We start from the raw sequence: 21,145 nt of genomic DNA, 5'->3' as shown, positions 1-21,145 counted from the left end.
GTGGGCTCCTCGGCCAAGGCCCAGGTAACGTGGGAGGTGAGAAGGACAGGCCTCTGGCTCTCCGTAAGGATGAGGTCTGGGAGACACGTGGCCGTGAGGGTCATGCGGAGAAACACACGCGGCCGGGAGCCCTGCTCTCTGCGCGGGGAGCAGAGACTTCTTCACGGGGGCCGTTGCTGGCCTGCAAGTGGGAGAGCTGGGACTTTCTGTGATGCAATAAACCATCCCAGAAACAGGACAGGCATCTTAAAAACATGCTTGTCTTTTGCACTTGATGGTTCTTAACCGAACCCTGAGCTTGACAGCTGTTCCGTGTGTGTTCTTTTAGGTCTGATTGACTCACCCCATCCCCATCAAGCTCTGATCCCTTAAGGGAGGGGAGGCGGGACACGAGTACCCTGTAATGTACACTCCTTGTGAGTGAAACTTCTCCAACAAACAAGCCTCCCGGCCGCCCAGAGGACGGGGAGCGCCTCATCCTGGATACAGCCCCCCCGACTACCCTAGAATTGCTCAGAGGTGGTTCTAAAACAGCCTGCACTGTGGAGAGAGATTCAATAACAACCACAACGGCTCATTCTCACATGTCTGCTCGTTGATTTCTAGGAAGATGAACTGAAAGGGACTCCTGAGAACAAAATCTTTTGGACTTTACATTCCAAGTCAGGAATCTAGAATTAGGCTTACCTTGGATAACTGATGATTTAGATAAGCAGGGAGAAAGAAGGTGTTCTCTGAGGATCTTTGGGGAATATCTAAGTGTGTGCTGGGGCCAGAGAAAAAGCTAGTATCGAAAAGTCTAGCTATAGCTTTAGGAAGGAAGCTTTAAAGATTGTATCAAGTGTGGGAAGGAGATTCTGTGTGAGCTGCACCCGGCGCATCATAAAAAATCAGGCGTTTTCAGAGCAGGGAGGGGGAGGACTTGGGATGGTGGCCTCGATCTACTCATTTCCGAGCTGGGAAACAGAAGCCCAGAGAGGGTGAACGGGTCTCCTGTTTTGCACAGCTAAAGAGGCAGAACCAGAACCAGGTCCCTCCTGCTTGGGTTGTGTCACAGACATCATTGTTTTCTCTTTCAGGGATTTCATCCTGAGGAATCCAAGCCTCCCCTTGGAGTCTGAAGTGGGTCTCAATGTTTATAGAAGCGCCCCGTGGCCCCCCAGTTCCGGTGGGGAGCTGTCAAAGGGAATGGGCTCTGGTGCTGCACAGATGACCTTGAATGCCGGCTCTGCCCCTTCCTCTGTGCCCTTGAACAAATCACCAACCCTGGCTTTTCTCATCTGTGTGATGCAGAAACTACCCCGTGGATGTGCTCTTGAGTGGCAGGAATTAAAGGACACCAGCGTCTGGCGTGAAGCCATCAGGGGCCAGTGGTTCCTGTTATTATATTAATAACCCCTTCCGGGTTGCCTGCCCCATGAACGTCCCCAGCGGCCATCCAGTGAGTCACACTTGTCCAGATCCTAGCCATGCTGGATAGCGTCCCCTTCCTCAACCCGTCCCCACATCTGTCACTGGAACCTGAACGTTCCCCCGAGTCACCCCACCCTGGCCCTTGCTGTGTCCCCAGCCCTGCCTGAGCCTCCAGAGCCTGGACTGGAGTCCGGGCTCCTGAATGGCACCCTGCCTTCACTCCCGCTGTCCCAACCAGCCATTCCCCACAGGGAGGCTGGAGGGCTTTCCAAAACACACATCTCATCAACTTTATCCTGGGCCCGAAGCTCTCCAGGAGTTTCCTTCTATCCAAGAACAAAGATCCAACTTGGTACCCAGCCAACTCCCAGGTGATCCAGCTCTCAGCTCAAACACCCGACCCCCTCTGCCCTACGCTCTCCCAAGGCCATGTCCCCTCTCTTCAAAGCACAAGAAGCCACAGTTAGGAATTACAAGGACACCCATGATCCCAGGCACCCTGCTTAGCGGTAAGCCCCTGGGGTGAGGACAGAGAGGCCCTGTGTTCTCGTTCTCCTCTCAGGGGTGAATAAATAAGCTGACCAGCAGGAATGGAAGGGAGGGGGCGAGGGAGGTGCAGAGGAATCACTGCTCCCCTCCTTTTCAGACGGCCAGACTGAGAATCACAGAAGGCGTGTCACTCAGGTCTGGATCCCAGGGGCCGGGTCCAAGCCAGTGCTCCTCACACTCCCCTGTGCTGCGCTGGAGACCACGCCCACACCCCCTCCTCTGGCTCTGGAGACCACGCCCACACCCCCCTCTGGCTCTGGAGACCACGCCCCCCGCCTCTGGAGACCACGCCCACATCCCTTCCCACCCCCACCTTTCCTCTTCTTAGCCAGGAGCTCGGCAAAAAAAAACACAAACAAATGAATGGCCCTTTTTAAAAAAATAGGAGGCAATAAGGGTACGTGTGGGGTGGGGGTGGGATGGGGACCTGTAACTGCTACATGGGAAAAGGAAAAAATTGCAAGTTAATATGGTGGGGGGGATTTTGAGTTTTTTTTTAAAAAAAGGAGTTACTGTCTTGGTGCAGCAGAAACGAATCCGACTAGGAACCATGAGGATGCAGGTTCAATACCCAGCCTCGCTCAGTGGGTTAAGGATCCGGCATTGCCATGAGCTGTGGCGTAGGTCGCAGATGGGGCTCAGATCTGGCGTTGCTGTGGCTCTGGCATAGGCCAGCAGCTGTAGCTCGGATTGGACCCCTAGCCCGGGAACCTCCATATGTGCAGGTGGGGCCCTAAAAAGGCAAAAGACCAAAAAAAAAAAAAAACCCCAAAAAAACCCCATGAAAATTCAGGCACGAGATTTGTTGCTATTTAGATCACGTATAACAATGTTTCCAGAATTGTCTCCATGGACCTGAAGGTTGTAGATTAAGGGCAATGGACTTGACCAAAGGCTTAGACTTGTTTTCCAACAGAGACACTCTTAGGGAAGAAAAAACAAGGGCAGTCAAAGCCCCAGCGAGGATGCTACCCAAGACAGCGGATTGGATCTAAATGGAACATACTTCCATGAGTCATTTGTAGCTTTAAATACTATAGAAAAAAGAATTTATAAAACATGTCCAAACAGCCTCCCTTTGATGTGGCGAGCTCTTTTCAAACCACATTGTTCAAATTTATGCTAAAATGCAAACCCTTCATGTTTACAGTGGTGCTCTTGGAGGAATGTAATATAAAAGTACAATGGCTACATTTCAAAGACAAGACTCATAACCTCAGAACAATGGGGCATTCCCAGCGCGAATTTATGAGCGGTTCAACCTCAAAAGGTTTCCTCAATTAGCAGTGAAGGTTCTTGACATATTTGCAGCCTGATATAGGGGCTGCTTTTTATATAATTGGGGGTGTACTGCTTTTATTGTAACTTCTCCTTACTTTTATTGACCTGGGACAACAACTATTGTGTTTCTCTCTGGGCAGCGTTTGATCCTGCTAATTATGCTGTGGGGCCCGGACGGCATTTCATGGTTTACCATTGCTCCTGGGGCGCACTACAAATTATACATAATGCATCACATTGTAATTGCTGCATTGTGAACTTGGCTTGCCTTTCCAACATAAAAGTAGTTTTAGTATTAAAAAAAAAAAAAAAAAAAAAAAAAAAAACAACAACCATAAGGGATTCTTTCGGATTATAAACATCTGAGGACATAACATTCTCATGAATTCCAGCGGCTATTTTGGACACACAGGGGGCAGTAAGGCTAAAAGCAAAGCAAATATATTTCATATTAATGTTTACAGAGAAAAAGAGGAGGCAGCCATGAAGGCAAGACTGTCTTGAATACAAAACAAAAGGAGCTGAAACCAGAGATGCAAGTTCTGCCTTGCTGGGCCTCAAAGTCCTCATTTTGAAAACAAAGGCACAGAACAAAATGACCCCAAAGGTCCCTTTTCCTTGAAGATAGGTGCCTCAGGAGAGTGGTGGCTTGTTTTCTGAGTCTAATGTGTCAGGCCGGTCTTGTTGCAGCGCTAAGAATCTATGTCTTATACCAAACACATGCCCTCTTAGCACTGCCCTGTTGGCTTGGGGCCTCTTAGCAAAAGATGATGCCTCTTTAAAGGGCAGAGGGGGTAGAATAAATCAAGCGCAAGTTTTATATATGCACCAAGTGCAAAAAAAAAAAATTTCACAAGAACTGCATTGTGCTCAGCCCAGGCCAGAAGTCCTTGCTCCAAATGCCCACAGCAGGCTGGTCACAGGACTTCCTGCAGGTCTAGAAGCACCGCCCAAGGCCCCAGGTGACCACTCCCAACCCCTCCACCCACAACAAGACAGAGACCTGATACCTGAATTCAGATTGGTTTCTTTTCACTTCCCCCCAGGGAAAGGACGGTTCTGGAGGAGCTAAGGTGGAAGCTAAAGCAATGGAAGCAAGTCTTGCTGTGCACCTAGGAAATCATGGACCGGGCACCCTCGGTCTTTCTGTCTAGTGGAGTTTGGGGAATGGCTGCAGCATCCAGATAACCGCACGGTGCAGGCTGAGGCCCCCAGCACGATGGACAGTCGCTCTGCACCTGAGCAGGTGCCGTCTGAAACCGCACTTGGGTTTACCTTGAGGACACAGAGCAGACCGTGCTGTTACACTTTCACTGTGTCCCTGGTGCCAAAGACTCGGGGCCTTCATTCCTGCTCCTGTCCACACTGCATCCCGGCTCCAAATGAGATCAAGCCATGGGACCAGACAGTTACCGCTCTGCCAACAGGCCCAGGAGTTCAGAGCATCAGCAGTGCACCTGCTCCGGCAAGGCTTCAAGCCACAGGGTCACCCTGATGCTCAGGCGGCCACAGGGAACTGTCAGACGTGCTCAGGCAGCACATAAGCAGACTGGTACAGCTGTGGCTTGTCTTTGAATGTGCGGCTGGTAGGCAGTGAACCTTCCAACAAAGAATTCTGGGTCCCTCGGATGACTTCTCCTCCCTCTGGGTTCAAGAGCGAGCAAATGCCCAGCTAATTTCAAAGCAAAATTAAAGGCCTACACTGACAGCAAAGTGTGCTTAGAACTTTGAGCGTTCGGCACAGGAAGGTCAGAATCCTAACAATTAAACCGTCACACCCAGTGCCACATAAAAGGCATCCTGGATGAGAAACACACTGGCCATCTATCAAGACCGTGGAAAGGCTTCGAGGCATCAGGGCCCTCCTCGCCTTGGACCCTCAAGTCCGCAGTGGGCGAGAAAGCCATTCTGCTACCAACTAGCCCATGGGGACAAAAGGGGGCTCTCGGGGTGGGCAGCTAGGTGGGTACACGGTCAGCATTACAATCTTAGGTCGGAATACTCCTGTTTACTGGTCCTAGAGTTGCTCTAAGGTACACGGACGTGCTGCCGAGGAGATGTGATCAGCTGTGATTTTGTCAGGGAATGGAGCAGGTCAGGCTCTTCTCTGGTTAACACTCTTTAAAAGACAGTAATAGCAGTGAGAAGAAAAGGCCTGGCCTTTCCAAGGATGACCATCTCTAGCACTTTTCGCCTTGCTAATTTTCAGTTAAATTTACCTTCTTTGTATTTATTTCTTTTTTGCCTTTTTTTTTTTTTTTTTTTTTTTTTTTTTTTTTTGTTAATGGCCGCACCTGCAGCTATGGAAGTTCCCAGGCTAGGGGGCGAATCAGAGCTACAGCTGCTGGCCTACACCACAGCCACGGCAACGCGGGATCCGAGCCGTGTCTGCCACCTACACCACAGCTCCAGCTCAGAATGCTGGATCCTTAACCCACTAAGCAAGGCCAGGGGTCGAACCCGCAACTCATGGTTCCTGGTCAGATTTGTTTCTGCTGCGCCACAACGGGAACTCCCAAATTTACCTTCTTTTTAGAAAAGGAAACAAATATAAAATATTGGAAACATCCTTGCTGAAGGGGGCTGGGCAGGGAGAGTGAGAGGTCGTATCTAGGAACTATTTTCAGAAACACTCCCAAAGCGATGGAGCTTTGCTTTAAATAAATAATTACCAATCTTTGAAGGCGGGTAGTTTTGGGTACATGACAAAGCATGAGGAAGCTGAGCAGCAAAGGGAATATGAAAATACCACCTTCCCAACTTGTTAAGATACCAAGGCTTGAGGTCCCCCACCCTTCAGGCACCCACTTCATGGTCACCAGCATCCCCAGTGCAAAGGAACATCTCACACAAATTTCCTGAGTAATTATTTCTTAAATTGATGCCAGGCAAATCTTGTTCTTTCTCTGGGGAGGATATACTTTGGGATTCCTGCCACAAATTAAATGGTCTAAATGAGTTTAGAGAAAGATCATTTAAAGGCAATCAAACACACACACACACACACACACACACACACACACACACACACACACACACACGAAAAAGGAAATGCTAAAAATGAACAAGAGTGCCCAGGCTGGAGGTCCAGGTCAGAAGCCCGTGAAGAAGCCCATTGCCAGAGGAATAACACAAACTCAAGAAGGGTTCTTCATCTCTCTATTCTGAGGTCGAGGTGCACCAAGAGATTTCAAAAGAAATACAGAAAAAAAAAATATAGCAGTGGAGAAACTGAAGCTTTACATCCCCAATTTTTATGTTACAGGCATTCTTCTCCTAACTTTAGTTTAGAAACAGAGAGCTTCAGGCTTTTGAATGCACAAGGTCACTTGAACACACAACCAAATCCAACCAAAAACATAAAAATAAAAACCACAGCCACTTCAAATACACCTCCAGCGTGGGCCTGATGGAGTGTCTCTGCTCCGGGACGAGTCTGCCCTGTCACGGTGGTATTCCCAGGGCAAGTGGCCAGTGAGTACTGGTGGAGTGACTGAATCCCAAGCAATTTTCATGGATGGAGAGTAATGTCCACCATTTCCAACTCCTGCCTCGACCCATAAACTCAGCCCATCATCAAGGGGTCCTGGAGCCATCAAATGAGATCTATCACAGCCTCTAGAAGCCTGGGGGTCCAGATAAGCTGAAGCAATTGCCCCTGGTGTCCCTTTACCTAAGGAAAGTGAGGATCCACTTTTCTAGGGCTGAGGAAGGGAAGGAAGGCTCTTCCCTTTACATAATAATCCTTCTCTCTCTCCCCTCTTCTGCAGTCCCTTGGTCATTTCGTAAGAAAGGGGCTCTCTCTAGCTTTCTGTTCAATGGGTCACCTGCTATTAAATCCTAGAACTGTGAAGAGAGACTGTGAAGATAGATTTGGAAAAGTCACGGCTCATGAAAACACAGATATCACATGAGAAATATGAGCCAACCCTCAGAATGTTAAACAAAACAACCCCCAAAAAACAATGCAGGCAAGAATAAGAACAAAAACAGAAAAAACCAAAAACCAACTTCTTTGGTTTTGTCAAGAAACTTATTAGAGGGTTTGAATATTATTAATAGTCACTTGCAAGACAAAGGAAATAAACTACACCAATTAAACAGAGAAAAGAGTTAACTATCACCCTAAAGTGGCAACCCCTTCATAAGAGCTACCGAAAATCAAATAACTTGTAGTCTGTTCTTTCTCGAGCATTAGAGAAAGACAAGGACCACTCTTTTTTTTTTTGGTCTTTTTAGGGCTGCACCTGCAGCATATGGAAGTTCCCAGGCTAGGGGTTGAATCGGAGCAGCAGCTGCTGGCCACAGCCACAGCCACAGCCACTGCAACTCGGGATCCGAGCTGCATCTTTGACCTACACTGCCAGATCCTTAACCCATTAAGTGAGGCCAGGGATCAAACCCACGTTCTCATGGATACTAGTCAGGCTCCTTACCACTGAGCCACAAGGAGCCCTCCAAGGACAACATTCTGAATACATGGGATGGGGGACCACGTGATGACCACGTAAAATAAATAAGCCATCAAGAGCTTAAATGGGCTTTGACACCAGACGTTACCTCTCACTATTCACTCATCTGTTCAGGCATTCACTCCTCTCACTAGTTGGTCATTTGTCCAACACATACTTATTAAGTGCTTTCCTGGGGGGACTCTGTGGTGTTGGGGACATAAGAGAGTAGGCGGATGGCTTTCTCCTCTGTAGGAACAAGGCTCAAGGACTAAGCCTGTGAAAACGTCTGAGATTGCACTATTAATTGGTTCCCTAAGTGAAACAGAAACTATAAAACTGAAAAGTAATGTTTAATTAAATGCCTATGAAATGCACCATACCGATCATTTTTGTCTCAGCTGCTACATATGATATATATATTTATAGTCATTCACTTAAATATATATTTACATACCATGGATGTCACGTTTTACCATATTTGAAATGATACAGGGTAGGGGGATGGAGCTTCCAAAAGTAAAAGCCACACAGGTCCTCAAACATCCCCACGGGAAGGACAGAGTGCCTCTGCTCTCCTGGAGTTTACGGTGTAGTGTAGACAGAGCCACCAGCCGGTAGCCACAATCACCTTGGGAAATAAATATCTAAGGAAGTTACCTCTCTGAGCTTCATTTTCCTCATGAGAAAACAACCAGCCAAAACCAGAAACCAGGGCTTTTGAGGGCAGTTTTGAAGACAAATAACAACAAAGCAAAATAAAAACAAACAAACCAAAACAGGGAGGTATTCCATAAGCTTAGAGAGATGAGAAGTCAAACTTTTAACCCTTACATCTTCGCTCCTCTGGGCAGTTAACGGCTCTTAGCATGTCAGATGCTGCACATGCCGCCTAAATGGGAACCTGTGCTCAGGACAGAGAAAAACCTCTACCACATGCTAAAAATAAGGCTGCTTTGGAGCTTCCATCGTGGCTCAGTGGTTAACGAACCTGACTAGAGTCCATGAGGCTGCAGGTTTGATCCCTGGCCTTGCTCAGTGGGTTAAGGATCCAGTGTTGCTGTGGCTACAGCTCCCATTCCACCCCTAGCCTAGAAACCTCCATATGCCGTGTGTTCAGCCCTAAAAAGAAAACAAAATAAAAATAAATAAGGCTGCTCTGGTTCCCTTCTGCAGCCCACAGATGTTTCTGATGGACAGACACACATAAACCAAGATGCTTCAGCTGCAGATAAAATTTGGTCCGTTTCATGAGACTCTAAAGAAAAAGAGGTTAAAAAAAACCCACCTTATTTTGGTATAAATGAACCCATTTTTCAATTGGCTCAGCCCTCAGCAGACATCACCCCCCATTTGGCCTAAGAATGAGAAAATGTAGACTGGTCCTAAATTCCATTTTACTTCTCTCCTTTGTAGGCATTTCATGAAACACCTTAACTTCCCCGCTGGCATGTTAAGTAGGTAAAAGGGGAGAATGAAGTCAGTTTTGGAAAGAAAAGATCACGTGACATAACAGAGCCCTACATCCTAGGAGGCAAATTGCTTCTATTATTGGTCCTTTTCCTTTTTCCCTCTTCTTCCTCACAGGCACCCTTGTAGGGAGCAGGTGGGAGAGGGCAGGGGCAGGACACCAGCAGGCTAAAAGCAGCCCAGGACACAACATAATAAACTGAAGAAGGATCACAGTTATAAACAACTGCAAATAGAAACTGGCTGCTTCAAATGTGTCAGACCAGACTCTGCTTCTGGCTTCAAAATTCCCTTTGTGTCTCTCCTCAGGATGTGTGTTAGGATGACACACAATGTGTTTAAGTGAAACAAGAAAACAAACCAAGAGAAATTTAGCCTTATGAAGAAAGAACGTCTACTTTAAAATGCTTTACAATGACTTCAAACATGAAATCACATTTACAAAATAACATTTTAATGACTCGGGCATAAGTGACTCAGGAACACATGGATTAAATTTCCTTCAAGATGCAAAGGGCTTTAAACGCTAAAGGGAAACTTGCTTGGCAAAATTAGCTTGGTTTGTAGAGCAGAGCTCTGGGGGGGGAAAAAAGAAAAAAAAGGAGTCTGTCAAATGGCACTCACTTTAGTATTCCTTCTCTGGCTCTTTCTTTGATGACCAAGTCAATTGGCTACAATGGCCATTGCCTAAGAAATCTGGAACAACTTTCTTGGAAAGAATTTAACTCTCTTTCCCTATTTAGGCAAAGCATTCAAAAATTTCATAATAAATGACTCTCCTTCACCCCTAATATGTCAAGCATCAAAAACAGAGGTCTAAGGTCTACTTCTGTAAAAAATGTTGAGCCATCTTAGGCTCAGAGAGAATGGCTACCACATCTTTGCAACAATCAGGTATGAATCACGGCACGTATTGGAACATTTTTATTTCCTATTAATCCATTTGGAACTAACTTCAAGAGAATGCTACTCACCCCCCCCCTTAAAGATGTACATTTGAGGGAGTTCCCTGGTGGCACTGTGGGTTCAGGACCTGGTGTTATCACTGCTGTGGCACGGATTTGACCCCTGGCCCAGGAATTTTTGCATGAGGCGGATATAACCAAAACCAAAACCAAAACAAAAAAACCAACACAACACATTTTAGGCAAAACCTCCAACAATTACCTGCCTAGCCTTTTTTTGTTTTTCACCACACAAACTTCACACATGAATATTCCCACCACCAATATTACTATAAAATACCTTGGCATTCATAGTGTTCACTGTTTCCAAAACGCACCCTCAAACGTCATCTCATTCCATTCTGGGGGACAGTCAGGACATGTATTCAACCCATTTATTTTTAGACAAGGAAACGGAGGTTCAGAGAAAGGTCGGATGGCAACAACTAGCCATTCTGCACATGCCAATTATACTTTCCTGTCTCGGCATCTTTTATGGTTGTCCTGATAATTTTTAATAGGCATATTGTCTAGAACGCTCCCTTTATCCCCACTGGCCAGACTCTCCCGTCCTTCAGGGACTAGAACATATCCCATCTGTTGAGACATGATCCTTGAACACTCATTCTCAAAGCGGGATGGTCTTTTTTATATGCCACCTGGGCTAGGCTACAGTGCTCCTTACCCTGTTGCGTATTCAAAGGTATGTGGTAGATGTGATTAAAGCCCTAATCAGCTGACTTCAAGGGAGAATATCCTAGTTAATGTGGTGTGCCTGATTCAATTAACTGAAAAGCCCTAAGAGAAAAGCTGAGGTTTCCTTGAAAAAGAAGAAACTCCACCTATGTACTGAAGCTCCAGCCCATGTCTCAAGAGTTCTAGCCCACCCTTCCCGAATCAGGCCTGCCCTACAGGCTCCAGACTTGTTGGTTTAGTTCCCACAACCCACAAGGAGTCAGGCACTTTTTGTTACTGGATCATGAGGAAACAGCTAGAAAGATGCTCTTGATGTTCACAGGGTAAACATTTGGGATAGTCTGGCTCAAAATACGTGTCACACGGTATATACAGAATTCACTCCTGGGGACCTGGGGCCACCTCACAAAGAGGGGATCCTTTTTCTACATCAGCTTCCAAGGAGGTTCCCAGACCAGCAGCAGAGCATCATCTGGGAACTTGTTAATTAAAAAAAGAAAAAAAAAATCAAAATCATCATACCTCATCCCAGACCCACTAAATCAGGAAATCCAGGGTGGGGCCCAGTTCTAAACACAGGAAACCATTCTGTTTAGTTTGTAAGAGAATCACCTGCAGAGCTTGTTGAAACAGACTGCTGGCTCTCACCCAGGACGCATGGCTCTGTAAATAAATCAAGTAAAACTGAAAATTCAGTTCCTCAGCTGCACTAACCACATTCCAAGTGCTCAGCACATGAGGCTAGCGGCTCATGGTGGACACTGAAGATAAAGATCATGTCCATCACTGCCGAAAGTTCTGTAAGACAGTGAGGCTCCAGAGCTGCTGAGCAGGACCTGGGAGAAACCCTTCAACACAGGAGGGGAACTATAGGCAGGGAAAATAGCTTCCGTTACTAGCCTTGCACTGAAAAGGGACAAGGCCAGATGGCCCAAATCAAGGGCAAATGTTGCTTTGGGATTAGGCTGCTTCTCAACATGGGCAGTTCTCTGGAGTTGAGGACGAGCAGCATCAGGGATTTATTTACTCACTGATGTCAGCTACAGCGGGAAAGTCCAGCAGTAGTAATGCAGCCTATGTGAGCCATCACGGTCCTTCCTTTTACTCTTTAACAGGGGTAGGGGTGGTGATTAAGAAACCTGAAGCCTCTAGAAGCTCAGGGCTTCAGTTTTAACTACGGTAGGACAAGGAACAAAAACTGGAACAGGCCGTCCACATCCTGAAACGGCTCTGGTCAAGGGCTAACTTCTGCAGGGCCAAGTTCACAGGTCACCTGGCACAAATAAATACTCTTTCCTCCCAGAGAGATTCTGAACTTGGCTTCCAGGACCACCTGCTCGCTTTCTCAGGTTTCCCACGCTGCTTCACTGGTTCCCCCTTCTCGCTCTCGTCTGCGGGTACCTCCTTTTCCCTCCAGCCTCTTAATGGTGGAGGCCCTGGTGCTTAGTTAGGCCTTGATCTTCTTCCCCAACCACACTCACTTCCTTGGAGAGTCCTTCCGGTTTCGTGAAGTTAAACGCCCTTTATTCAATGCTGACAACTTCTAAATGTACCTCCAGACTGTTCCTGTCATCTGGCCACACACCTGAACCCCCTACTCCATCCCCCATGGAGCTCTCCTAAGCCTGTCACTCCCTCCAGGTCCAAGACTGAACTCCTCTTCCCCCTGCCAACCTGCCCCTTCTGCACGTCCAGGGTAATGGAGACAGTCCGGGGCCCTCAGCCCCAAACCTTACTTCCCCTTCACTTCTCTTTCTCTCCCAATCACCACCACCCAGTCAAAGAATCCTTCGTGCTCTGCTTTCAATGCGTCCGGAAGCTGACCTCTGGGCACCTCCTCCAGAACTGCCACCCAGCTGGGACCTGAGGCCCTCCTTTGCCTGGAGTCTTGCAACAGGCTCCTAGCTGGTCTTCCTGCTGCTACCCTCTGCCTCTGTCTTCCCATGGCCTGTTCCTCTGTGCCTGTCTTCTTCTCTGCCTCTCATCAGGACACCTGTCATTGGGTTTGGGACCCACCCTAATCAGGATGATATATATATATATATATATTTTTTTTTACGGCTGTACCTGGGGCATGTGGAAGTTTCCAGGCTATGGGATGAATCAGAGCTGCGACTGCTGGCCTACGTCAGAGCCAAGGCAACACCAGATCTGAGCCGCATCTTCTACCTACACCACAGCTTGTGGCAACACCAGATCCTTAACCACTGAGCGAGGCCAGGGATCGAACCGGCATCCTCACCTTCCTGGAGACTATGTTGGGTTCTTAACCCGCGGAGCCACAATGGGAACTCCCAGGATGATCATGACAGTGTTACTTTAATTACACCTGCCAAGACTCTTACTCCAAATACAGTCACATTCTGAGGCTCTGGGTGAACATATCTTTTGGGGGTCAGCATTTAACCCATTATGCTGCCCCACAGACTATCCTCAGCCCTAGTGATCCTTTTAAAAATTGAGTTAAATTATGATACTACTCTGCTCCAAACCCTCTAATGGCTCCCATCTCACTCAGAGAAAAATGGGAGCCCCTCGACTGGCCTAAAAGGCTCCATGTGATCTGGCCTTCTGCTTCTCTGTTCTCACCTCCTACCATCCAGCCATAAATAATAACAGGAGCTCAAGGGGGAGTTGAGACAAATTTTGAGTTTGCATCAAAACCACCTGGTTACTGACAACATCTGAGAGTTAACACTTGACAAGGACCAAGGTGGGGAGCTGGAAAAGTTATTACAAATTCAGGTTTGTACATGCTGCATTTGAGATGTCCTTCGGTCCATTTATATATCATTTCAGCAAGAGATCTGGGCTGAGAAGATAAATTTGAAATATAAATATGAGAAGAAATTAAGTCATTAGGAAAACTGATATTCCAAGGTAGAGGAGGGTGAGCCTGCCAAGGAGACCGAGGAAAGAGGTCAGGGCCGAGCAGGAGTGGGAAAACCAGGAGGGTGGGCATCAGGGAAAAGAGGGAGGGAACGGGTAGGGTTTCAAGGAGTGAAGAGTTATGCTAAGCATATCTGGGAAAGAAAAGGGACTCTAGGCCTTAGCAACACTGGGGTCACTGGGGAACGGTTTCACTAGAGGAGGGGGCAGCAGCTTGACTGAAGAAGGGTAGGCAAGGTTCAGAGTTGATGAAGACGATAAGCAGTTCTTTGGAAAATGTAAACGGAAAGGAAAGGCCGTCCATGAAAGGTGGCTGTGTGACTGGGGTCGAGCTCTCTTTGGGGATGAGGCAGGAGAGAGACGAGTGGAGGTTTAAAGGTTGGTAGGAAGGACCTAGTGGAGACTTAAAGGCTGAAGACAGGAGAGAGGGAGAGAGAGAGAGAGAGTGAGAGAGAGAGAGAGAGAGAGAAGGATAATCAGCAACAACTCAGGATTTTCCTGAGAAGTGAAGCTGGGTGAGGGGTTAGCTTTTGATAAGAGGAAGGAGGCCCCCCACCCAGTGTCAGGAGCGAGGAGTCAAGTATGGGGGTGGATCAGCTGCGTCTCAAGTTTTCCTGATGGGACACGGAGGGCGTTATCTGTAGGTGGGCCCTGTTTTCTTTACCAAGTCGAGGACAGGTGAGAGGCTGACATTATTGACCAAAGGCTCGGGCTGCTCCACCGTTGGGTCATAGTCTTCAATTTGGCTCAGATGCCAGATGTTGGGTTCAAGGCGCCTAGTGGCTGGGCTCACCCAAGTCTGTGGATTTTTTGTTTGTTTGTTTTTTAATTACTCAAATGAATTTATCACATCTGTAGTTGTATAATGATCATAACAATCTGATTTCACAGGATTTCCATCCCACAGCCCAAGCACATCCCCCCACCCCCCAAACTGTCTCCTCCGGAGACCATAAGTTTTTCAATGTCTGTTAGTCAGCATCTGTTCTGCAAAGAAGTTCAGTCTGTCCTTTTTTCAGATTCCACATGTCAGTGAAAGCATTAGATGTCGGTGTCTCATTGTTTGGCTGACTTCACTTAGCATGACAGTTTCTAGGTCCATCCATGTTGCAAAAAATGCCGGTATTTTGTTCTTTTTAATGGCTGAGTAATATTCCATTGTGTATATGTACCAACTCTTCTGGATCCACTCCTCTCACGATGGACATTTAGGTTGTTTCCATGTTTTGGCTATTGTAAATAGTGCTGCAATGAACACCATGTTTTGGCTATTGTAAATAGTGCTGCAATGAACACTGGAGTACATGTGTCTTTGCGAGTCATGGTTTTCTCTGGGTAGATGCCCAGGAGTGGGTTTGCCGGATCAAATGGTAGTTCTATGTTTAGTTTTCTGAGGAATCTCCATACTGCTTTCCACAGTGGTTGAACCAATTTACAATCCCACCAACAGTGTACGAGGGTTCCTTTTTCTCCACACCCTCTCCAGCACTTATTGTTTGTAAACTTTTGGATGATGGCCATTCTGGCTGGTGTAAGGTGGTACCTCATCGTGCTTTTGATTTGCATTTCTCTAATAATGAGTGATGTTGAACATCTTTTCATGTGTTTCTCGGCCATCTGTATGTCTTTTTTGGAGAACTGTCTGTTTAGATCTTCTGCCCATTTTTTGATGGGGTTGTTTGTTTTTTTGGTATGGAGCTGCAGAAGTTGTTTATAAATTTTGGAGATTAATCCCTTGTCAGTCGATTCACTTGCAAAGATTTTCTGCCATTCTGTGGGTTGTCTTTTTGTGTTGTTTAGGGTTTCCTTTGCTGTGCACGTCTGTGGATTTTTCCATGTAGGTGGATGAAGGATTTAGCGGCAAGGACATGGAAGGTATTTGTAGGAGAGTGAACTGAAACAAAGGACGGGAAATCTAAGCAGTGAATGGAGGCAAGTAGACAAGAAGGGAAGAATTAACTGGAAAGGGAAAAAAATGCACCCCTGCAACTGAGAACCTGACTCGGATGTCTGGAGCCCAGTGTGCCTAACACAAGAAGCAAAGGAGTTTTCGATACAGCCACCCTACTAGCAAGTGCCTCCCTGCTTCCTATCAAAGAGAACCTTGGCATTGAAAAGGTAAGAAGGAGGTACTGAAATTCAAGGACTATCATCCCAAACCTGGATTTCGTACTCTAGAACCACGTTCAAGTGATGTGCTTTATTGGTGTCCTATCCACAAGTTTTACCTGATTCTCTTTTATCTAAACTTACCCTCTGGTGTGGTGGTTCTTCACCACCCTAGGGGACACCTGGCAATATCTGGAGACATTTTTGGCTGTCACAACTGGGAGGAAGGGTGCACTGGCATCTAGGGGCTGGAGCCAGATGCGACTGAACATCCCACAATGCACAGGGCAGACCCACCCAACCCCAAAGGGAATGACCCACCCCCAAATGTCAGCGGTGCTGTAGAACAAACACGCTTAAAAATGATGGCTATTTACAATAGAGGGGGACTCCACTTTGGATCCAAGTGACAAACTGTCTTCACATTTGCTGTATCATAAACATACCAACAGCTGAAATAAAACGACCTTAGTTTTCAGAAAAGCATCAAGCTGTGTTACCCAAAGCCTCGCAGGCGGAGATAGTACGAAAGTGTGTGGATGCACTTCTTCCTCCCTCCCGCCTCCCTTCTTCTTGGCCTGGCTTTCCCATCCTCCCCTGATTGCTCTACAGAAAGGGCTCTGTTCTCCACCAGTTCCCACAGAGTGAAATATTAAGTTCCAAAGATAATTTGACAAAATTCCTTTACCAGGAGTTAATGTGAAAGTCGGAAGAATTCAGTCAGATGGCCTTTTTGCCCATATAGAGAAATGATGAAAGACTAGACTGTGATTAAATTCTGAGCCGAGTGACATAATTAGCAAATTTATGAATGGGTCTTCTTTTCACAGTTCTACTGTCAGGACTAATTACTTGTATTAATTAGAACTGTCAACACATGAATATGCTTGTTGGAGCCGCTTCCTATGGCAAAATATGAGACTGGTAAACATCAAGACACTTGGAAAGATGGAAAGACTTTCATTTATTAGCAACTCTAAGTGATGCAGAAGCACTGACTGCACAATGAGCCTTGGGGATTGACTGTAAATAGATTCCTAGTTAATGAATTTGCTATTTGTTCTTCTGTGCTTAGGCATTAGTCTTGGTTTGGCCTTTAGAAGAAACATCTAATATATCACTACTTTAGAAGGACTGTAGCAAGGAGCAGGAAAGAATTCCACGAGTTACTGGAAAAGTAGAAAGAGTAGCCAGGGTGGCTGAAGTGAACAGGAGGGAGTTCCTGTCTTTGATTAGTCTGAGGCCTGTTATGAAGCAAATTTTCAGAACCGCTGAAGTAAAAGGGGAAGGACGGATGGGGATTAAGAACCAGAGGTTGAGACCCAGTTTTAACTCTATGTGACCTTGGGCAAGCAGACCCGTTACTCAGCTCCTTGTGCCTTGGTTTCCTCATCTGAAAACCAGGGACAGCAACAGAACTGGTGGAGAGCTGCAGTGAGCCTTAAATGCATCTAAAGGGCTCAGAGCAGTGCCAGGCACAGGGATGTGCCGGGGTTCCTCTTTTCATGATCATCACGTGGGCAGGAGCAGAAACAGAATTTCGAGCTCCTAGAATGAGATCCTCGGAGCAAGATGCAGTGCTTTGCAGTCAGAGTCAAGGTCTGAATCCAGGCCCATTACAATTACTTCTGTTTATTTTTTTTCCAGAGTCACACCGTGGCACATGGAAGTTCCCAGGCTAGGGGTTGAATCAGAACTGCAGCTCCCGGCCACAGCCAGACCCAAGCTGCGTCTGTGACCTACACCACAGCTCACAGCAATGCTGGATTCTTAACCCATTGAGCAAGAAGGCCAGGGATCAAACCTGTATTCTCATGGATACTAGTTGGGTTCATTACCGCTGAGTCAAACAGGAACTGCTCCATGACAATGACTTTCTAAGCCCCGGGGTGCTCTACCTCAGGAGGTCATGTGAAAGGTAAAATTTTTTAAATGCAGGCAATGTGCTTGCTGTGCCTGGTACACAAAAGGGGCTTGCTAAATATTAGTGCTGAAGCATTCTTACGGTGATTATCTTTTTGGAGAAATCTCCGCGGTGGATTGAAATGAATGGCCAAGGAAAGACTGTAGGGAGCAACCTCATGGGAAGTGGAGAGAGCACACGTAGGAGACAAGGCGGGTGCCCTCATCCGGTCCCTAGCGGTGTCACCACAGGCCTTCCAGGAGGTTTAACTCCCTGCCGCAGCATCCCCATAAATCCCCTAATTACCTTGTTCACTGGTGACGAAGAGACAGCTGGGATCCCAAATGGGGCCGAACTGGCTGCGAAGCCCCCACGGAGCCAGGGCGTGAAAACAAGGCCGGGGAAGATTCTACAGTCTTCCTACCTTTCCCTGCTCCCGCCCCCTTTTCAGACACTGAAAAACAGTCATTAAATTCTTGACAGGTAAAGCTTGTTCTGGCTGGCCTTGCCTGATAACCGCCCTAAAAAAACCACCAGGAAGACCATTTTAAATTAAGTCTGGTTAAAATCCATTTTGAGTTTTTCCTTTATTTTTAGGGCCACACCCATGGCCTATGGAGGCTCCCAGGCTAGGGGTCGAATCGGAGCTGCAGCTGGCGTAGCCTTTGTCATGGCCACAGCCACGCCAGATCCAAGCCACGTCTGCAACCTACACCACATCTCACGCAATGCCAGATCCTTGACCCACTGAGTGAGACGGGGTGGAACCCAAGTCCTCATGGATGCTAGTCATGTTGGTTACGGCTGAGCCGAAATGGGAACTCCCTGTTTATTTTTTCGACTGCATATTATAACTAGAGGTGAACTCGGATAAATGGTAAAAACACTCGAAAGGGGAGTATGATGTTGCAGATTCCAGGACGAGCTCAGGGATGGTCAAGCCATGTGGCTCTAGCCAACACCCTCTTTCTAGGGTGTAGTGTGCCAAGGCGGTTAGGGCCAGGCCGTTTCCAATGCTCTTACAGAGCCATTATAACCATAGGAATATATTAACAAGAACTCTGTGTAATTCCTCTACGGCCATGCCGCTGCCACAGGGCTCTTAGAAGAACATTTTTTGCACAGTTTGTGAAAGTGTCAGCTGAGCTCTCCTCAAACAGCACAGCCCTGCCATCAGGTTATAATGGGCTCTAATTGGTGCGCTTGTGAATTGCAAATTTCCTAACCATTGAAGGGCCTGAAAAAGAACTCATTCTTCCGTAATAAGAGACATGCTAAAAGGCAAAATAATTAAAAAAAAAAAAAAAACAAACCTACACGCAATAACCATTAAAATTCACTGCTTTACGTTTATGTTAACATTCCTGATCAGTAAAGACAAGCCTAGAGAACAAGATAAAAAACAAACATGTTATTTGAGAATTTCTTAACTGCATGATTTCCAGTAAGAATCTGTATGTGACGTAAGCTGCTCTTAACGGTTTCTCCTGTCATGAAAATGTATTAAGACACCGTCCCAACCCTTCTTTCCATCCATTCATCCATCCGTCCAACCCAGTCCTAAATATTCCCAACCATCATCCCCTTTCTTTTTGATTGGCAACAGTTTCACCAGATAATAGCTATTCTTGTTGACGCCTTCCTAGTTCTTTCCTTCTATCCTTCCTCCCTTTGTCTTCCACTAGACTAAGTTCCCTGAAGGCAGGGAATTTGGTTTTTATCTTCACTTGGGGGGAAAAGGGGGTGGCTACCTTGCTCATATCTGGCACATTATGGGTTTTCCATATATTCTAAAAATTACATAGAATTTAGAAATCTAGGTAACTACTGAAATGGATGGTACTAATTTGCACCTTCGATTAAAAAAAAAAAAAAAAAGGACTCCACCGCCTTCTGCTGAAGCTTCCTAAGAGCAACACAGATAAATGGGACTCTCTCCCCTTGGTCCTCAAGGAACTTCCCCACTGAGACCTGAAAACTCCACAGGAACTTATAAAGCGATCCCACTGCTGACTCTGTGCACCCACCCTCACTCCTGCCCCCACGGGCTGTGGATTCTCATTTATATGGGGGCCGAGGCACTGATCATTTTTAAAAGCTCCTCAGGTGATTCTAAGAGGCAGCCAAGACTGAGAATCACCCAAATCTCTGAAGCATCTCCTTTAGTTACTTAACAAATCTCAGTTAACTCTATGCTTGGTCTTTCTTGTCTCACAGGTCTTGGACGCACCCACAGTCATGATTCATTTACTACAACACATTAGACACCAATGACTATTCTCTTTTTCTGGGAAATCAAGTGAGGTCATTGTGGTTACAAATAAATTTAATTCTCCTTGATGACAGTGAGAGAGATCTTTTTTTGTTTCATTTTGTTTTGGTTTTTGGTTCTTTCTGCTTTCCTAGGGCTGCACACACGGCACGTGGAGGTTCCTAGGCTAGGGGTTGAATCGGAGCTGCAGCTAGCTGCTGGCCTGCACCACAGCCACAGCAACTCGGGGTCATCCAAACCGCATCTGAGACCTACACTATAGCACACAGCAGTGCCAGATCTCCAACTCACTGAGCAAGGCCAGGGATCGATCCCGCATGATCATGGATACTAGCCTGATTTATTTCTGCTGAGCCACAATGGGAACTCCCAAAGGTGTCTTTCATAAAAGTCCACTCTCCTTCATTTAATACTGTCTTTTCTATCATCCCACTGAATTAGAAGATTAAATCCAGGAGTTCCTGCTGTGGTGCACTGATTTAAGAATCTGACTGTAGTGGCTTGGATCACTGCAGAGATGTGGGTTTGATCCCTGGCCCAGGGTAGTGGGCTAAAGGATCTGGCATTGCTGCAGCTGTGGTGTGGGTCACAGATGTGGCTCGGATTCAGTCCCTGGCCTGGGAACTTCCATATGCCATGTGTGAGGCCATAAAATTAAGAGGAAGGAGGGTAGGAAGAAAGGAAGGGAGGGAAGGAGGTAAGAAGAAAAGAGGGAGAGGAAAGAAGGGGATGGGAGGAGGGGAGGGAGAGAGGGAGGAAAGAAAATTCTATCTAAAGCTAACTGAGTGTTACCCGTGGGTTGGAAAACATTTGGGTGTTTCATATTCCCCGAAGGCCCTGAAGACACTCGACCATGAAATGTGTGGTAGAAGTTGCCACAGTAAGTTAAAGTTGACTGGGAAGATATTAAATAATCTCTCTATTTGGAAAACTTTTAATTTGAAACTTTTTGATGAATATTTTACAGAAAACTCTGACTCACTAAAATTTCTAATTTCATCCCAATAGGAATGAATATGAATATTAAAAAAAGTTCACTAAGCTAGTAAAATACTAGTAGCATTTAGAATACCATTAATTATTAAAGTTTTACGATGAAGACCCCATCAATCAATCAATACAACATGAAGGGGGAAATGATGTAATGATGAGGTACACGGGCTCTGGA

At 46.4% G+C, this 21,145-nt stretch overlaps 1 protein-coding gene across 5 annotated transcripts in view; it reads right to left on the bottom strand.

Moving 5' to 3' along the window:
* Positions 1 to 21,145, bottom strand: part of RHBDD1 (rhomboid domain containing 1) — a 152,837-nt gene that overhangs the window by 45,233 nt on the left and 86,459 nt on the right. Inside the window, exon 7 of one of the 5 annotated variants that reach the window (XM_021075276.1) lies at positions 15,438 to 15,587. The exons of the other annotated variants lie outside the window; for them this stretch is intronic. Coding sequence (XP_020930935.1) covers positions 15,490 to 15,587 — 98 coding nt within the window. The 3' untranslated portion in view covers positions 15,438 to 15,489. Of the gene's footprint in view, positions 1 to 15,437; positions 15,588 to 21,145 lie in introns of those variants that run through there. 5 annotated transcript variants of the gene reach the window in all.

The sequence above is a fragment of the Sus scrofa genome, chromosome 15 (genome assembly GCF_000003025.6).
Source record: "Sus scrofa isolate TJ Tabasco breed Duroc chromosome 15, Sscrofa11.1, whole genome shotgun sequence".
Lineage (NCBI taxonomy): Eukaryota > Metazoa > Chordata > Mammalia > Artiodactyla > Suidae > Sus > Sus scrofa.
The sequence above is the reverse complement of the archived record's forward strand: the minus strand, read 5'-3'. Positions and strand labels throughout refer to the sequence as shown.